The sequence below is a fragment of the Musca domestica genome, unplaced genomic scaffold (genome assembly GCF_030504385.1).
Source record: "Musca domestica strain aabys unplaced genomic scaffold, Musca_domestica.polishedcontigs.V.1.1 18, whole genome shotgun sequence".
Classification (NCBI taxonomy): Eukaryota; Metazoa; Arthropoda; class Insecta; order Diptera; family Muscidae; genus Musca; species Musca domestica.
The window spans coordinates 12,983,192-13,003,678 of NW_026712238.1; the positions used below are offsets into that span (position 1 = coordinate 12,983,192).

At 35.1% G+C, this 20,487-nt stretch overlaps 1 protein-coding gene across 3 annotated transcripts; it reads left to right on the forward strand.

The window, feature by feature from the left end:
• The first annotated feature begins 5,276 nt into the window (after positions 1 to 5,276).
• On the forward strand, positions 5,277 to 13,380 carry LOC101896469 (probable cytochrome P450 313a4). 3 transcript variants are annotated; one of them, XM_005187011.4, is made up of 8 exons: positions 5,277 to 5,463; positions 7,522 to 7,722; positions 10,300 to 10,488; positions 10,552 to 10,621; positions 10,688 to 10,820; positions 11,493 to 11,639; positions 11,700 to 12,135; positions 12,977 to 13,380. In XM_005187011.4, exons 1-8 carry the CDS (start codon positions 5,310 to 5,312, stop codon positions 13,132 to 13,134), a joined length of 1,488 nt encoding a protein of 495 aa, XP_005187068.3. In that variant the 5' UTR covers positions 5,277 to 5,309; the 3' UTR covers positions 13,135 to 13,380. The 3 variants fall into 3 exon arrangements, with proteins under 3 accessions (XP_005187068.3, XP_011293989.2, XP_058976926.1); XM_011295687.3 differs by having other exon boundaries at positions 10,775 to 10,820; XM_059120943.1 differs by lacking the exon at positions 7,522 to 7,722.
• Positions 13,381 to 20,487: the final 7,107 nt, after the last annotated feature.

A 20,487-nucleotide genomic window follows, 5' to 3' on the forward strand; every position in this document is an offset into this window, starting at 1 on the left:
AGACATGATCCGAACTCTACCATCTTTATAACAAATCCTGTGTTCATGGAAATATTGAGATGTATCAAATCTGAATGGAATCGGATATTTATTTCGCGTTTTATGAGCTTCATGGGAGTGGGCCGATACATTCCATCTTCACACCCGACCTTAGATTAATAAAAATATAGTGATGTGTCTAATTTGAAGATAATCGGACTCTTACATCACATTTTATTAGAGTTATAATTATTCAAAATGTTGACCCTTTGAGGGTGAAGAAGTACCAGAAGGAGTGAACCGATATATCCCACCTTCACACCGTATTTGTGTTAGTAGAAATATTGGTATGTGTGAAATATGAAGAGAGCCGGATGTTGATTTCGAATTCTATAATCGCTTTGTTTATTCAAAAAATTGACTCTTTGTGGGGGAGGTACGAGAAGGAATTATGAATGGGATCTCTACCATCTTTATTATACATCTTGTGTTGATGGAAATATTGAGATGTACCAAGTCTGAATAGAATCGCTTTATGAATTTTATGTATATTAGTCTTTTGACCCTTAGTGGAGGAGGTACCAGAAGTTGTGTACCGAGATATACCATCTTCACAACAGATCTTGTGTTAGCAAAAATGTTTGTATGTGTGAAATATAAAGAGAACTGGATGCTTATTTCGGATTTTATGATAGACATAATTATTCAAAATTGTGACCCGTTTTGGGGGAGGTACCAGAAGTAGTGGACCGATCTTGACACCCGATTTTGTGTTAATGAAAATATAAGAATATGTAAAATTCGAAGACAATCGGACAATTATTCCAAAATTTATAAGTGTTAAATTTTTGACCATTTGTGGGGGATGTACTTGATGGAGTATACCGATATAGTCCATTTTCGCAGCTGACCTAGCACTGAGTGCAAATATTAGGATTTGCACAGTTGGAGTAAAATCGGATTATCCTTTCTCTTTCTGTGCAATAAATTATTTGCTGTGACATTTCCAACGCTTTGTGGGGAAGGCACCAGATTGAGTGGACCGATATGGTCCATCTCCGAACTCGATCTAAGTTTGATAATAATAATACGATTTAACAAGCTCAGACCAAATCGGATACTCCCTTCGAGAGTTATCGTGCGCACCTGCCAGCCAGACAGACGGACGGACGGATATCTCTGGATCTACTCCAAATCTCCTGAAACTGATTTGGTTCAAAGAGACTTAGGGCCTAAAATTAACCCTTTTAAAATGTGAAATCAGTATCCGATTTTTCCTAATATCCTAATTAAACAGCATCAGATCACACATGGCGATGTGATTTTTCGAATCACTCCTTTTGAAAGAATGCTAACAGATATAATAATTAATTGAAAGTTTGTAATGTAATTAGCATTAAACACTAAAACTATACGCCAGCAAAGCGAACGGGATCAGCTAGTTTTTTTTCAGATATAATATTCACACCTTCCTCATGAAAAATATATGTAATTTGAAATTCAAATTAATTAAGTAATTAACTCGCGGGTGCAACAATCAACGTTATGAAGTAAAGATTAATTTACATACCTGTTAATTAATTGAAACTTTGTAATGTAATTAGCATTAAACACTAAAACTATACGCCAGCAAAGCGAACGGGATCAGCTAGTTTTTTTTCAGATATAATATTCACACCTTCTTCATGAAAAATATATGTAATTTGAAATAATTAAGTAATTAACTCGCAGGTCCAACAATCAACGTTATGAAGTAAAGATTAATTTACATACCTGTTAATTAATTGAAACTTTGTAATGTAATTACATACCTGTTGCGTCAGTGTACAGTGGGCATCACTTAATGGTGGTTGCCAGAATTTCGAAGATTACAAAATTTTACATTTAAATTCAATGGAGCGGTTCCATAAAAAATTAATATAACTTCTAGAATTCCCAAGCCTTAGCAATTTCAGAAAAGACCATAAGGAATAGAGAAACATTTTCCACCCCCAGCCATATGGCTAGAGAGGAAACGTGCCTCATTGAAATATTGGTTTTAGACCCTAGGTCTCATTGGACCAAATCTATTTGAAGACATTTGGAGTCGATCTAGCAATGGCCGTCCGTCCATCTGTCTTTCTATCTAGCGATGTCCGTGCGTCCCCCCGTCCGTCTGTCTGGTGCACACGATAACTCTCGAAGGTAGATTTTGATTTGATCCAAACTTCGTACATTGTAATATTATTGTCAAACTTAAATCGATTTAAGAGATGGGCAATATCGGTCTTCACCTTGTGGTACCTCCCCCACAAAATGTCAACATTTTAAAGAAAATATTTTACTGCACAGAGAGAGTAAGGATAATCCAATTTTGCTCCAATTTTGCAAATCCTAATATTTGCATCAGTGCTAGGTCAAGTGCGAACATTGAAAATATCGGTCTACTCCAATATCGGTCTATCTCCCCCACAAAGGGTCAAAATTCTGAATAATTATAACTCTAATAAAATCTCATGTGTTTTTAATTAAGTTCGACTGTATTTAGCTGGACGAAAAAATTATTTAAACATTTTCGTCGGTATTTGCCGGTACTTGTAATTATCGTTTTCGGTGAAGAGAGACCTGTATTAGGTTCTGTGACGTTTTGAAAACATTTCAAAACGATTTTATTTTCTTCTTCATTATTCCTGTCGTCTAATTTATTTGCAAATTAACTGAATTAAAAAAAAAAAAAACAGTACAGAAAGTCTTCAAGTCGGGCGGGGCCGACTTGATGATACCCTACACCACTTTGCTATTTTAGTAGAGCTTCATATAAAAATTAAAAGTTTTTATAGGAGAATTCATTCATACTTGCTATGATTATAATTGTAATTTAAAGTTCAAAGGACTAAATATGCCGAAGCATTTGGATATATGATATATATTGGAGCTATATTAAAATCTGAACCGATCTTGATAAAATTTGGCAAAGATATTTCTGAGCTGTATTTCATATATTTCTCTGAATATCGTTGTTACGAAGTGCCTATTACGGCTGTGGGTAACAAATATAACAAATCGGATGAACAATGTATGTGGGAGCTATAGCTATATCTGAACCGATCTTCACCAAATTTGACATACTAGCTTCTAGACTCAATTCGGTCGTAAGTGCCAAATTGCATCCCATTTGAAAAAATATTAGGCGTTTGGTGCACAATAAAAGGTAAATCGGACGAAGTTATATATCAGAGATATATCCAAATCCGAACCGATCTCGATAAAATTTAGCAAAGGTATTTCTGAGCTGTATTTGATATCTTTCCCCAAACATTGTTGTTACAGAGTGCATATTACGGCTACGGAGGACAAAAATAACAAATCGGATGAACAATATATATGGGAGCTATAGCTATAGCTGAACCCATTTCGATCAAATTTCTCATACTTATTTTCAGGCCTAATTTGGTTGTATGTGCAAAATTCCATATTGTTCGGGATGATATTACACGTTTGGTGCACAATAAAATGCAAATCGGACGAAGATATATATGGGAGCTATATCTAATTTTTTACCGATTATCTCCAATTTATAGGGTTCTTCCTTGGGCCAAACAAATGTTGTTTGCAAAATTTCATCTCAATCGGATAATAAATGCGACCTGCATTTCGTTCACAAAAATACATGGACAAACGGACGGACGAACATGCATAAATCGACTCAGAATGTGATTCTATATAGATCACCAAAAGGAACTATGGGTCTACCTCGCTTCCTTCTCCATGTTACAAACAAATGCACAAAGACATAATACCCCTATCACTATGTGGTGTAGGGTATAAACATTTCTCATTGCTCTGTCTCTGAAAGCAAAATATGCACAAAACTAAGTCTTTTAATTAAATAATTTTTATACCCTCTACCATTCTATGGAGGGTATATTAGCTTTGTCATTCCATTTGTAACTCCTCGAAATATTCATAATAGACCCTACAAAGTATATATTCTGAAACAGTGTAAAATTCTAAGACGATGTATGGATGTTCGGCTGTCTATTGTAATCACACTATCTTTCGAAAATATATAAATTTTTCGTGCATGCATAGTTTACCAGTAGGCAGGTTAAGTTCGTAAATAGGCTATGTAGGTCCACGTTTTCATATAGCCCCCATATAACGGTAACTCCCGATATTCAGTATTTTGATGATTTTAGCGACATTATTCACTGGAATTGTTTCAAATTTAGTATTTGAAGTTCGAAATGGATACTTCAGCCTAAGACAGAAAATTGTCTGTGCAGGACCACGTCTTCGTATAGCCCCCATATAACGGTACCTCCCAATATTCGGTATTTTGATGATTTTAGTGACATTATTCACAGGAATTGTTTCAAATTTAGTATTTGAAGTTTGAAATGGATACTACAGCCTAAGACAGAAAATTATCTGTGCAGGTCCACGTCTTCGTATAGCTCCCATATAATAATACCTCCCAATACTCGGTATTTTGATGATTTTAGCGACATTATTCACCGGAATTGTTTCAAATTTGGTATTTAAAGTTCGTAATGGATACTACAGCCTAAGACAGAAAATTGTGCATCTGTGCAGGACCACGACTTCGTATAGCCACCATATAACGGTACCTCCCAATATTTGGTATTTTGATGATATTAGCGTAATTTTTCACCGGAATTGTTTCAAATTACGTATTTAGAGTTCGTAATGGGAACTACAGTCTGTGACTGAAAATTGTCTATGCAGATCCAGGTCTTCATCTAGGGCTCATATAACAGTACCTCCCTAAATTCGGTATTTTGACAGTTTAGGTATAATACCTACCGAAATTGTTTGAGATGCCGTATTTGAAGTTCATAATGGATCCTACAGCCTTTGACAGAAAATTATCTATGCTGGTCCAGGTCTTCGCAGAGTTCCGATATAACGATACCTCCCTATATACGATATTTTGATGATTTTAGCTATATTATTCACCGTTTATTTCAAGTTTCGAATTTGGATATGTCTTATGACAAACAATGCCTATATATGTTGGGGTCCACGTCGTATAGACCCCAATAAAATGGCTATATTCAATATTTTTAAAATTTTAACAGAATTTTTTTAAGCATTTTATTTTTTGAAAAATTCCAAATTCGTTTTAAATGATAGAGGGTACTAAAAGTTCGCTCCGGCCGAACTTAGCTTCTCCTTTACTTGATTTTTTTACGAAATGCAACTCGTTACGTTGCACATCTTGTTGCGGTCAACTTTTAATCTATTATCATGTATTCAAACACTGTCTTGCCTATATAAATGATGTAAATGCTCTCATATCGAAGCATTTCATTTCAATACTTGTCATAATGCACTTGTTTTTAATTGTCGTGATATTTTGTCCAATATTTTTATGGCTGTTACATCGTTGGAATGATCGAAAAGTTATTTCGTTGGCCACAAAAGTTCCGTCGTATAAATTGCAGATGCTGCTGGGATTCGGACCTATAACGACACAGAAATGTAAGTAATGACCCTATGAAGAAAGATCAAAAGTCTGGATGGACCGACTATTTGGCACCCCTACACCACTATGGACCAAGTAAGATACGTTTAAGAATGAAGGGGAATAGACGTTTACCTTGAAAATTTTGTTACTTCCTTAAAGCGGTTTGAATTTAAAATCGGATGGAATCAACATATGACTACTATTATAAATATTATTGCTGTATAGTACCTATTGTGAATTTGAGAGGACTTGAATTAAAATTCGGTGAAACACATCTGTGGGATTTATAGTTATATCTGAACCGATTTTAAACAAATTCAACGTATTGTTCAGAGGTTAAACTCGGTCTAATGTTTCGGCTAGATCCAAGTCTGAATGAAATCGGATGTTAATTTTGCGTTTTATGGGTTTTAAAGGTACTCAAAATTTTGACCCTTTATGTGGGAGGTACCAGAAGGAGTGGACCGATATATCCAATCTTCACATCAGACCCTGGGATAATAAAAATATTGTGATTTGTGTAATTTGAAGACAATCGGATTCTTACATCACATATCACAGGAGTATAATTATTCAAAATTTTGACACTTTTTGGGGGGAGATACTTTATGGTGTGGACCGATATTGTCCATTTTCGCACCTGACCTAGCACCTGAAAATATTAAGATTTGCAAAGTTGAAGCAAAATCGGATTACTTTTCTTATTCTAAGCAGTAAAATTTTTTTCATTTGAAATTTCGACGTTTTGTGAGGGAGGTACCAAAAGGACTGGGCCGATATTGCCCATTTCCGAACTTTATCTAAGTTTAATTATAATATTACGATGTATCAAGTTTGGACCAAATCGGATACTCCCATCAGAGTTATCGTGCTCACCAGTCAGACGGACAGATGAACATCTTTGGTTCAACTCCACATGTCCTGAAACGGATTTGCCCCAAATGGACCTAAAACCGAAAAGTCATAGATAAAAAACCTGGAACAATGTCAAACACCATAATTTTCACATTTTATTGAATGAAAGCAAAAAAATATCGGAAATAGCATCAAATTTTAGAATACGTTTCGATTTGTTCGAATTGGTCATTTTTGGCACGAATTATGGCACGAACGAATGTTGCCCTGCGGTATTTTGGCCCATTCCCGGCGAATCGCTTGCTTGAGGTGATCGACACGTTGGTATTTTGTAGTGCCCTCCATGCTTTCCAAAATACTCCAGACACAATAGTCCAACGGATTGGTAATCGGAGATTTTGGTGGCCATTGTGCGCTGGAATTGAAGCGAGGAAACTCATTTTAACCATTCTTTGGTGGCGCGAGCTGGGTGCGATGGTGCTGAGTCCTGTCGGAATGTCCAAGGTCTGCTGACAAAATGTTTGCGCGCCCAGCTTTAATACCCTCTCTAGAATACTGAAGGCCAAACGAAGGTGCTCATTTTCAGCTGACCTCTTTGGTAAGAAAACACGATCATTTTGTTTGTTTACAAATTGCTGAACAACGAATGTTTTGCCTTCGGAGAAAAACAAATTATACCTTTCGATATAGGTCATAATGGATTCTAGCTCGTATAGCGAAACATTGTATGTATAGGTCCCCATACAAGGGTACATCCCAATATTCGGTGTTTTAGTGATTATTTCACATTTTTTAACGGATTTGTCCAAAAATTGGTGTTTTTGTAGTTCGTAATGGGTTGTAGTTCGTGTGGCGAAACAGTGTGCGTGTAGGTCCACGTTCTGGTATAGCCCCCATATAACGGTACCTACCGATACTCGATGTTTTGATAAAAGTTGGTATTTTTAGTTCATAATGGGTTCTAGCCCGGTGGCAGAACATTGTATATTTAGTTCAACGTTTTCCTATAGCGAACATAAAACGATACCCACCGATATTCGGTATTTTGATAATCCTAGTCACATCTACCCAAATAGTTGTTTCAAATTTTGTATTTTAGAAGATTTGATAGTTGACAAATTCATAATAAAATGTTTCCTTTACCCTAGGGTGGTGGGTATTAAAAGTTCGGCCCGGTGGAACTTTATGTTTTTTTACCTGTTTTTTCTCTATTCCAGCCATCATTAGTGAGAGTATCACCGGCCACCAGAAACTTGGTCGAAATATGCTGATGTATATGGGACCGTTTCCGTGTTATTTCACAATAGATCCCGTTATTATTAAGGATATTTTGAACTCAAAACTATGTCGCGATAAAAGTGATTTAACGTACACTGGTGTCATAAATGCCCTTGGCAAAGGATTAATAACCATGAAGGGTAAGTGATGTCTATCGCTGTCAATTACACTGTGCTACACTAAAAATAAGTTATCGGAAAATGAAGTAGTTTATAAAAGTGGAGTAAAAACTGGAGACAAGTGTATTGGCATTTTGAATGTTTTCATCGCAAAGTAACCTAAGGCGTATCTGGCAATGCGAGGATGATTTTAATAGAAAATTCCAAGAAATTCAGTACACAAAGGAGTCTTATTTGCGATTTTTTTCCGAAATACGTGATTGTATCAAGTCAAAAATTTCTTCAAAATTATACATCGTAAAACTCTACTAAATCAATTATTGAATATTCGAAAATGGCCATAACTCCTTAAATATTTAGTTTTAGGCGTTTTCATGTATAATTTGTTATCACTTGTTATACTCTAGGTCTCTTTGGAGCAAATCCGTTTCAGAATATATGAGGTCAATCTCGCGTTGTCCGTCCGTTCATCCGTCTGTCTGGCTGGTGCGCACGATAACTCTCGAAGGGAGCATCCGATTTGGTCCAAACTTGGCACATCGTAATATTTTTGTCAAACTTAGATCGAGTTCGGAGATAGGCATTATCGCTCCACTCTTTCTGCTACATCTTCCACCAAAGGTCGAAATCATCAGAAAATATATTTTCTGCACAGAAACAGAAAGAACCAGTAAAGAAAGTCTTAAAGACCCTACACACACCACCCTACACACACCACTTTGCTAATTTAGTAGAGCTGCGCATAACAATTAAAAGTTTTTATGGGAGAATTCAATCATACACGCTATGATTATAATTATAATTTAAAGTTCAAAGGACTAAATATGCCGAAGCCCATTTGGTGCACAATTAATATCCAAATTATATCCAAATCGGAACCGATCTCGATAAAATTTGGCAAAGATATTTCTGAGCTGTATTGGATATATTTCCCTGAATATCGTTGTTACGGAGTGCATATTACGGCTGTGGGTAACAAATATGACAAATCGGATGAACAATATATATGGCAGATATAGCTATATCTGAACCGATCTTCACCAAATTTGACATACTAGCTTCTAGACTCAATTCGGTCGTAAGTGCCAAATTTCATCCAATTTGGGCAAATATTAGACATTTGGTGCACAATAAAAGGTAAATCGGACGAAGTTATATATTGGAGCTATATACAAATCTGAACCGATTTCGATAAAATTTGGCAAATGTATTTCTGAGCTGTGTTTGATAAATTTCCCCAAATATTGTTGTTACAGAGTGCATATTACGGTTGCGGAAGACAAAAATAACAAATCGGATGAACAATATATATGGGAGCTATAGCTATATTTGAACCGATCTTCACCAAATTTGACATACTAGCTTCTAGACTCATTTCGTTCGTAAGTGCCAAATTCCATCCCATTTGGACAAATATTAGAGGTTTGGTGCACAATGAAAGGTAAATCGGCAGCTATATCCAAATCTGAACTGATCTCGATAAAATTTAGCAAAGGTATTTCTGAGCTGTATTTTATATATTTCCCGAAATATTGTTCTTACAGAGTGCATATCACGGCTGCGGAGGACAAAAATAACAAATCGGATGAATAATATATATGGGAGCTATAGCTATATCTGAACCGATTTCGATCAAATTTGGCATACTTATTTTCAAGTCTAATCTGATCGTACGTGAAAAATTCCATACCATTCGGACTGATATTACACGTTTGGTGCACAATAAGGCAAATCGGACGAAGGTATATATGGGAGCTATATATAAAGTTTTACCGATTATCTCCAATTTCAATAGGGTTCGTCCTTGGGCCAAACATATGATTTGTGCAAAATTTCATCTGGATAGGGCAATAAATGCAAACTCTACTTTGTTTACAAAAATACATGGACAGACGGACGGACGACTCAGAATGTGATTCTATGCAGATCATCAAAAGGAACTATGGGTCAATCTCGTTTCCTTTTGCGTGTTACAAACAAATGTACAAAGACATAACACCCTGACCACCTAGTGGTGTAGGGTATAATAATCCGAATTTGCTCCAACTTTGCAAATCCTAATATTTGCGTCAGTGCTAGGACAGGTGGGAAAATGAACAATATAGGTCCACTCCATCACGTACCTCCCCCAAAAAGGGTCAACATTTTGAATAGTTACAACTCTTATAAAATGTTTATATTAACACAAGGAACTAAGGGTCTATCTCGTTTCCTTCTCCTTCAGAATGGCCATAACTCCTTAAATATGTAGTTATCGGCGTTTTAGCTACTATTTGTGATCAGTTTTTGTAGGCATGAATTATTAAATATTTTAATATTGTCCATAACTACTTAAAATAATATAACTCATAATAATCGTCGTATCTTTAATTGCAATATACAATGAATCCTTGGACTCCAAGGAACCCTAATCCGAAAATTTGAAAAAAAAAAAGAGAAAAACATGTAGAAGAGTGGGGAACTTGCCTCCTTTATTTAGGTTACTTTGCGATGACAACTTTCAAAACTTCGTTACAGATGTCTTGCTTCTTGACTTTTACTTTTGATTTTTTTTAGCCAAATGTTACCTATGATATTTTCAATATAATTTCCATTTAGGCTCGGAATGGATACCGCATCGAAAACTGCTGAATCCACCTTTTAAAGTTTCCAATCAAATTACATTTCTACCGATATTTAATCAAAAAGTTAACGGTTTATTTGCGGCTATGGATCAGTGTGGCTATATGGAAAATTCCCGTGATATTTTGAAATTTTGTCGGGAATTTACGCTTAACATTACATTTGGTAAGTTTTTGGGGCTAGAATTTTTCGATGATGATTTTTTTGCTCAACACTCAACAATTGCAGAGACAATGTTGGGTCACAATGCCAGGGCGAAAAATATCGATACAAAACATATTGCCAAGCTTGTAACGCAGTAAGTAAAGTCCACATTTCCAATTTCATCTGCAATTGCTAAGACATAGTTTACTCCCCATTATAGCATCACGGAGTATATAAGTGAAATAACATTTAAATTTTTTTATTTCAATCCATTGGTGCTCAATTTGGCTCACCGCACCATATTCAGGGAATGTCGGGAGACCATTGAATATGTAAAGGGCGAAATTGACAAGGTGAGTAGAACTTCACTCAAAAAAAAATGTTTTTTATACCCTGGAGGGTATAAACCATGGCCCAGAAAATGGGCCATGTTGGTCCACGTCTTCGTATAGCCCCCATATAACGGCATCTCCCGATATTCGGTATTTTGATGATTTTAAAGACATTATTTACCGGAACTCTTTCAAGTTTGGTATTTGAAGTTCGTAATGGGTACTACAGCCTATGACAGAAAATTGTCTGTGCAGGTCCACGTCTTCATATAGCCCCCATAGAACGGCACCTCCCGATATTCGGTATTTAGATGATTTTAGCGAAATATTTCACCGGAATTGTTTCAAATTTGGTATTTGAAGTTCGTAATGGATACTACAGCCTATTACAGAAAATTGTCCGTCCAAGGCGCACGTCTTCGTATAGCCCTCATATAATGGTAACTCCCGGTATTCGGCTACATTATTCACCGATTTTTTCCAAGTTTCGCATTTGAGTATTGTAATGGCTTGTGGCAAAAGTTGCCTATGTAGTTCCACGTCATCGTATACACTTTTTAAAATTTTAGCAGAATTTTTCACGGATTTTATTTTTTGGAAAATTTGCAAAATTCCAAATGGTAGAGGGTATTCAAAGTTCGGCCCGGCCGAATTTACAGTTTTTTTACTTGTTTTAATTGCAATACATTTCAGATATTGAAATCTTTTTCTACTGGCCAACATGATGCGGGCTATTTGGAAAACTTGTACACTGCCATCCATTGTTTATATGAGAGCCTCGAAAATAATGAGACCCCTCGCGAAATAATCATTTCGGGCATGATACATTTATTTAGTGGGGTATGAGACGTCCAAAATCATAAATTCGCAATTAAGAAAACATTATTCCCCTCATTCCAGGCATTTGAAACCACCTCATCTTCAATATATTTTACAGTCCTCATGCTGGCCATGCATCCGGAAGTTCAGTCGAAACTCTTCTCCGAAATCTGTGAAAGATTTCCCGAGAATGATGATGGAAACATGGAAGTGACCTATGAACATTTGTCACAGCTACCCTATTTGGATATGGTCCTCAAGGAGACATTACGCTTGTTTCCTGTAGTACCACAAATTGCACGACAAGTTTCTGGTGGAAACGTACGATTGAGTAATGGGGTTGTTTTGCCCGAGGGACTTAATGTTATGTTGAATATTTTTCTTCTACACCGTGATCCGCAGATATGGGGTCCAAAGGCCAATACCTTTAATCCGGATAATTTTTTACCCTGCAATGTGGAGCAACGTCATCCATATACCTACATGCCGTTTTCAAAAGGAACGAGATCTTGTATTGGTAAGTATGACGAGGCTTTCAGGGAAATTCATGCAAAGAGATGGGTAGACATGACCAGGATTGTTTCGGTTAGTTTTATTTCTTAGTTGACGCCTGTAGGTCTCTACTAAAAAGTATACAGGGTATATACATTTTTATTTTTTTTTTTTTTTTAATTTTAATAAATGAAAGCAAAAAATGTTGGAAATAGCATCACATTTTAGAATAAACTTAGATTTGTTCGAATTGGTCACCTTTGGCACGAATTATGGCCTTCAAACGGCCAATGAAACCCTCACACGCTGCCACGCGGTATTTTGGCCCATTCCCGGCGAAGCGGTTGCTTCAGGTGATCGACACGTTGGTATTATTTTGCTTTCCAAAATGCTCCAGACACAATAGTTCACCGGATTGGTATCCGGAGGTTTTGGTGGCCATTGTGCGCTGGAAATGAAGCGAGGAACCTCATTTTGTGATCGACGTTGGTATTATTTTGCTTTCCAAAATGCTCCAGACACAATAGTTCACCGGATTGGTATCCGGAGGTTTTGGTGGCCATTGTGCGCTGGAAATGAAGCGAGGAACCTCATTTTGTAACCATTCTTGGGAGGCGCGTGCTGAGTGCGATGGTGCTGAGTTCTGTTGGAATGTCCAAGGTCTGTGGCAAAAATGTTTGCGGGCCCAAGGCTTTATTATATTACTTTTAGGCGTCAACTTGAACAATTTTTTTTTTTTTTTTTTGAGCATTGATTCAAATTTTTGGTTTTTTTTTTATATAAAATGGAAATAAGATTTCTTTTTTTAGATAACTTAAGTGTAATTTGATGAAGAATATATGTAAAAAATAATATTTTCTTTCCAGGTATGCGTTACGCTGAAATGAGTCTTAAAGTAACAATGGCTAAAATAATCAAGCGGTACAAGTTTTCAACAACTGCCAAGATAGAAGACTTTGAATGGGAAAATCATATTTCGTTGCATTTGGTTAATAATCCACCACTAACTGTTGAGAGGAGGTGATTTACAAAATAATACCCGACACAAATGTGCGGGGAAATATTCTCCCAGGAGGCTAATCAATCAATACTATATGATATTTTACTAAGTTGACATATTCTGCGTTACCATCAAGCCAGGGATTTAAGACGGGTGTGGAGAACCAATTCTTTTTCCAATTTATTAAAATAAGAAGAAACTGATCAGGAAAACTAAATATGAAAAATAAATAATTGTTGTTGAGGTGGAGGTCTTCTATCGGCTATAGAAGAGCGTGTTGTTTTGTTGTGGGTCCTCTATGGGTCATAGAAGAACTAAAAATCGTATATCGGCCAAAGAAGAGCTGGTGGTCTTCTATCGGCCACAGAAGAGCTGATGGTCTTCTATCGGCCACAGAAGAGCTGATGGTCTTCTATCGGCCGCAGAAGAGCTGATGGTCTTCTATCGGCCACAGAAGAGCTTATGGTCTTCTATCGGCCACAGAAGAGCTGATGGTCTTCTATCGGCCACAGAAGAGTTGGTGGTATTATATCGGCCATAGAAGAGCTGGTGGTATTATATCGTCCATAGAAGATCTGCTGGCCTTCGATCGACCATAGAAGTGGTGGAGGTTTTTTAACGGCCATAGAAGAGCTTTGGAATTTTTAAAATAATATCTTTTTATTTGGAATTAAATTAAACTATTTTTTCGATACTAATTCAACTAATAATGTATACGTTTCACCGTAACGATTTGAAGCGGTAATGGCGAGACGCGATGATGGAGAGGTTTAAAATTTCACAGCCAAAATGGAATTTTTTTTTTTGAAAAATCATATCTCATTGCGTTCGGTTAATAATTCTCCTTTAATGTTGGGAGTCTCTGCGCCACACTGTGTTCTTAAAAAAATATTTTTTAAGAAATCTACGAAGTTGGTCCTTGAAAAAATATTCTTTAAAAAATCTAATATATTGATCCTTGAAACAATATTCATCAAAAATCCAAGATTATTGGACGAAGTTGATCATTGAAAATACTATTCTTAAAAAAAAAATCCACAATGTTGGTCCTTGAAAGAAATATTCTTAAAAAATCTATTATGTTGATCCTGAAACAATTTTCATCAAAAATCCAAGATTATTGGTTGGTTGGTCCTTGAAAAAAATATTCTTAAACAATCCACGATGTTTGACCTTGAACAAAATATTCTTAAAAAAATCCACGATGTTTGACCTTGAAAAAAAATATTCTTAAAAAAATCCACGATGTTGGTCCTTTAAAAACATATTTAATAAATCCAGGATTATTGGTCTGTAGGTCCTAAAAAATATATTCTTAAAAAAATCCGCGATTATTGGTCTGTAGGTCCATAAAAATATATTCTTTAAAAAATCCATGTTTATTGGTCTGTAGGTCCTTAAAAATATATTCCTTAAAAAAATCCGCCATTATTGGTCCGTAGGTCCTTGAAAAAAATATTCTTTAAAAATCCACGTTTATTGGTCCGTAGGTCCTTGAAAAAAATATTCTTTAAAAATCCACGTTTATTGGTCCGTAGGTCCTTGAAAAAAATATTCTTTAAAAATCCACGTTTATTGGTCCGTAGGTCCTTAAAAAAAATATTCTTTAAAAATTCACGTTTATTGGTCCGTAGGTCCTTGAAAAAAATATTCTTTAAAAATCCAGGTTTATTGGTCCGTAGGTCCTTGAAAAAAATATTCTTTAAAAATCCACGTTTATTGGTCCGTAGGTCCTTGAAAAAAATATTCTTTAAAAATCCACGTTTATTGGTCCGTAGGTCCTTGAAAAAAATATTCTTTAAAAATCCAGGTTTATTGGTCCGTAGGTCCTTGAAAAAAATATTCTTTAAAAATCCACGTTTATTGGTCCGTAGGTCCTTGAAAAAAATATTCTTTAAAAATCCACGTTTATTGGTCCGTAGGTCCTTGAAAAAAATATTCTTTAAAAATCCAGGTTTATTGGTCCGTAGGTCCTTGAAAAAAATATTCTTTAAAAATCCACGTTTATTGGTCCGTAGGTCCTTGAAAAAAATATTCTTTAAAAATCCACGTTTATTGGTCCGTAGGTCCTTGAAAAAAATATTCTTTAAAAATCCACGTTTATTGGTCCGTAGGTCCTTGAAAAAAATATTCTTTAAAAATCCACGTTTATTGGTCCGTAGGTCCTTGAAAAAAATATTCTTTAAAAATCCCCGTTTATTGGTCCGTAGGTCCTTGAAAAAAATATTCTTTAAAAATCCACGTTTATTGGTCCGTAGGTCCTTGAAAAAAATATTCTTTAAAAATCCACGTTTATTGGTCCGTAGGTCCTTGAAAAAAATATTCTTTAAAAATCCACGTTTATTGGTCCGTAGGTCCTTGAAAAAAATATTCTTTAAAAATCCACGTTTATTGGTCCGTAGGTCCTTGAAAAAAATATTCTTTAAAAATCCACGTTTATTGGTCCGTAGGTCCTTGAAAAAAATATTCTTTAAAAATCCACGTTTATTGGTCCGTAGGTCCTTGAAAAAAATATTCTTTAAAAATCCACGTTTATTGGTCCGTAGGTCCTTGAAAAAATATTCTTTAAAAATCCACGTTTATTGGTCCGTAGGTCCTTGAAAAAAATATTCTTTAAAAATCCACGTTTATTGGTCCGTAGGTCCTTGAAAAAATATTCTTTAAAAATCCACGTTTATTGGTCCGTAGGTCCTTGAAAAAAATATTCTTTAAAAATCCACGTTTATTGGTCCGTAGGTCCTTGAAAAAAATATTCTTTAAAAATCCACGTTTATTGGTCCGTAGGTCCTTGAAAAAAATATTCTTTAAAAATCCACGTTTATTGGTCCGTAGGTCCTTGAAAAAAATATTCTTTAAAAATCCACGTTTATTGGTCCGTAGGTCCTTGAAAAAAATATTCTTTAAAAATCCACGTTTATTGGTCCGTAGGTCCTTGAAAAAAATATTCTTTAAAAATCCACGTTTATTGGTCCGTAGGTCCTTGAAAAAAATATTCTTTAAAAATCCACGTTTATTGGTCCGTAGGTCCTTGAAAAAAATATTCTTTAAAAATCCACGTTTATTGGTCCGTAGGTCCTTGAAAAAAATATTCTTTAAAAATCCACGTTTATTGGTCCGTAGGTCCTTGAAAAAAATATTCTTTAAAAATCCACGTTTATTGGTCCGTAGGTCCTTGAAAAAAATATTCTTTAAAAATCCACGTTTATTGGTCCGTAGGTCCTTGAAAAAAATATTCTTTAAAAATCCACGTTTATTGGTCCGTAGGTCCTTGAAAAAAATATTCTTTAAAAATCCACGTTTATTGGTCCGTAGGTCCTTGAAAAAAATATTCTTTAAAAATCCACGTTTATTGGTCCGTAGGTCCTTGAAAAAAATATTCTTTAAAAATCCACGTTTATTGGTCCGTAGGTCCTTGAAAAAAATATTCTTTAAAAATCCACGTTTATTGGTCCGTAGGTCTTTGAAAAAAATATTCTTTAAAAATCCACGTTTATTGGTCCGTAGGTCCTTGAAAAAAATATTCTTTAAAAATCCACGTTTATTGGTCCGTAGGTCCTTGAAAAAATATTCTTTAAAAATCCACGTTTATTGGTCCGTAGGTCCTTGAAAAAAATATTCTTTAAAAATCCACGTTTATTGGTCCGTAGGTCCTTGAAAAAAATATTCTTTAAAAATCCACGTTTATTAGTCCGTAGGTCCTTAAAAAAAATATTCTTTAAAAATCCAAGTTTATTGGTCCATAGGTCCTTGAAAAAAATATTCTTTGAAAATCCACGATCATTGGTCTGCACATCCTTGAAAAAATATTCTTTAAAAATCCACGTTTATTGGTCCGTAGGTCCTTGACAAAAAAAATATTCTTTAAAAATCCACATTTATTGGTCCATAGGTCCTTTAAAAAATATTCTTTAAAAATCCACGTTTATTGGTCCGTAGGTCCTTGAAAAAAATATTCTTTAAAAATCCACGTATATTGGTACGAAAGTCCTTGAAAAAAATATTCTTTAAAAATCCACGTTTATTGGTCCGTAGGTCCTTGACAAAAAAAATATTCTTTAAAAATCCACGTTTATTGGTCCGTAGGTCCTTGAAAAAAATATTCTTTAAAAATCCACGTATATTGGTACGAAGGTCCTTGAAAAAAATATTCTTTAAAAATCCACGTTTATTGGTCCGTAGGTCCTTGAAAAAAATATTCTTTAAAAATCCACGTTTATTGGTCCGTAGGTCCTTGACAAAAAAAAAAAATATTCTTTAAAAATCCACGTTTTTTGGTCCGTCAGTCCTTGAAAAAAATATTCTTTAAAAATCCACGTTTTTTGGTCCGTAGGTCCTTGAAAAAAATATTCTTTAAAAATTCACGTTTATTGGTCCGTAGGTCCTTGAAAAAAATATTCTTTAAAAATTCACGTTTATTGGTCCGTAGATCCTTGAAAAAATATTCTTTAAAAATCCACATTTATTGGTCAGTAGGTTCTTGAAAATAATATTCCTTGAAAAATCCACGTTTATTGGTCTGCAGGTCCTTGAAAATAAATTTTCTTTAAAAAGTCCACGATTATTGGTCTATATGCCGAATTTGTTTCATTACATCGTATGGGGTACAACAACCTCCAGTTTGATTTCAATATTTTAAAAATTGACAGATCTGCATACATTAAGCAATTATGCAATCTAATTTATACTTAAATGATTTTCTGTAGGTCCTTGAAAAAATATTCTTTAAAAATCCACGTTTATTGGCCCGTAGGTCCTTGAAAAAAATATTCTTTAAAAATCCACATTTATTGTTCCGAAGGTCCTTGAAAAAAATATTCTTTAAAAATCCACGTTTATTGGTCCGTAGGTCCTTGAAAAAATATTCTTTGAAAATCCACGTTTTTTGGTCCGTAAGTCCTTGAAAAAATATTCTTTGAAAATCCACGTTTTTTGGTCCGTAGGTCCTTGAAAAAAATATTCTTTGAAAATCCAAGTTTTTTGGTCCGTAAGTCCTTGAAAAAATATTCTTTGAAAATCCACGTTTTTTGGTCCGTAGGTCCTTGAAAAAAATATTCTTTAAAAATCCACGTTTTTTGGTCCGTCAGTCCTTGAAAAAAATATTCTTTAAAAATCCACGTTTATTGGTCCGTAGGTCCTTGAAAAAAATATTCTTTAAAAATTCACGTTTATTGGTCCGTAGATCCTTGAAAAAATATTCTTTAAAAATCCACATTTATTGGTCAGTAGGTCCTTGAAAATAATATTCCTTGAAAAATCCACGTTTATTGGTCTGCAGGTCCTTGAAAATAAATTTTCTTTAAAAAGTCCACGATTATTGGTCTATATGCCGAATTTGTTTCATTACATCGTATGGGGTACAATACCTCCAGTTTGATTTCAATATTTTAAAAATTGACAGATCTGCATACATTAAGCAATTATGCAATCTAATTTATACTTAAATGATTTTTTTATTTTGATTTGATTTTTTAAAAGGCATAATTTTGAAAAAAAAATTATTGCAAATAAGAGGACATAAAGAACGCGTCAAGGGGTGAATGAAACATAACCGTACTTTAAAACAAATAAACAAAGGCTAAAGTCGTGCGGGCCAACCATAAAATACCCTACAACACAAACCGAAGTTGGTTTTTTTCGATGAGAAAACATTCGTTGTCCAGCAGTTTGTAAACAAACAAATTGAGAGGTCAGCTGAAAATGTGCACCTTCGGTTGGCCACCAGAACTCAAGCGCCGGTTATGGTGATGGTGTGGGCGGCTGATGGTCGCTTTCCGCTCGTACTAATCAACCGTGACATCAGAATAAATGCCGAATATTATCGCGAAAATATTCTGGAGGGTGTATTAAAGCCTTGGGCACACAAACATTTTGGCCGCAGACCTTGGACATTGCAACAGAACTCAGCACCATTGCACTCAGCACGCGCCAGCCAAGAATGGTTACAAAATGAGGTTCCTCGCTTCATTTCCAGCGCAAAATGAGCACCAAAATCTCTGGATACCAATCCGTTGGACTTTTGTGTCTGGAGTATTTTTGAAAGTAAGGTTGGCATTAAAATACACCAAAGTATCGATCACCTTAAGCAAGCACTTCCCAGGGAATGGGACAAAATACCGCAGAGCAACAATTGGGGAGCGTGTGATGGTTTTATTGGTCGGTTGAAGGCCATAATTCATGCCAAAGGTGGTCAATTCGAACAAATCTGAACTTATTCTAAAATTTGATGCTGTTTCCCACATTTTTTTGCTTTCAGTCAATAACATTTAAAAAAATATATACAAATTATGGCTTTTGATATTGTTGCAGTTTTTTATCTCACCCTGTATATACTTTGTGGGCTATAAAATGCTTATTTCAACAATGCCACCAAGGGAATGACAAACTTTATATACCCTCCATACTATGGTGGAGGGCACAAAAACGATATCTCAAAAAAAACAGTAAAGAAAGTCCTAATGTCGGGCCGGGCCGACTTTATGATGCCCTACACCACTTTGCTAATTTAGTTGAGCTCCACATAACAATTTAAAGTTGTTATGGGAGAATTCAATCATACACGCTATGATTATAATTATAATTTAAACTTCAAAGGACTAAATATGCCGAAGCATTTGTGTCTTTTAAATTCGGAATTCTATTGACCATTTGGTGCAAAATTAATTTGAAATCAGATGAATATATACATGGGAGCTATATCCAAATTTAAACCGATCTCGCTAAAATTTGGCAAAGATATTTCTGAGCTGTATTTGATATATTTCCCTGAATATCGTTGTTACGGAGTACATATTACGGCCGTGGGTAACAAATATAACAAATCGGATGAACAATATATATGGGAGCTATAGCTATATCTGAACCGATTTTCACCAAATTAGACATACTAGCTTCTAGACTTAATTCGGTCGTATGTGCCAAATTCCATCCCATTTGGGCAAATATTAGACGTTTATTGTGCACCAATAAAAGGTAAATCGGACGAAGTTATATATGGGAGCTATATCCAAATCTGAACCGATCACGATAAAATTTAGCAAAGGTATTTCTGAGCTGCATTTGATTTATTTCCCCAAATATTGTTGTTAAAGAGTGCATAGTACGGCTGCGGAGGACAAAAATAACAAATCGGATGAACAATATATATGGGAGCTATAGCTATATCTGAACCGATTTCGATTAAATTTGGCATACTTATTTTCTGGCCTAATTTGGTTGTATGTAGACGTTACACGTTTGGTGCACAATAAAAGGCAAATCGGACAAAGATATATATGGGAGGTATATCTAATTTTTTACCGATTATCTCCGCTTTTCCTTGGGCCAAACAAATGGTGTTTGGAAAATTTCATCTTAATCGGATAATAACATAATACCCTT

Excerpts from the sequence above, each read along its gene's own strand:
- LOC101896469 (XM_005187011.4), top strand. The coding sequence starts at position 5,310 with ATGCACTTGTTTTTAATTGTCGTGATATTTTGTCCAATATTTTTATGG. Across the intron at positions 5,464-7,521 it reads ACCTATAACGACACAGAAAT|CCATCATTAGTGAGAGTATC; the intron begins GTAAGTAATGAC and ends TCTCTATTCCAG. Across the intron at positions 7,723-10,299 it reads AGGATTAATAACCATGAAGG|GCTCGGAATGGATACCGCAT; the intron begins GTAAGTGATGTC and ends ATTTCCATTTAG.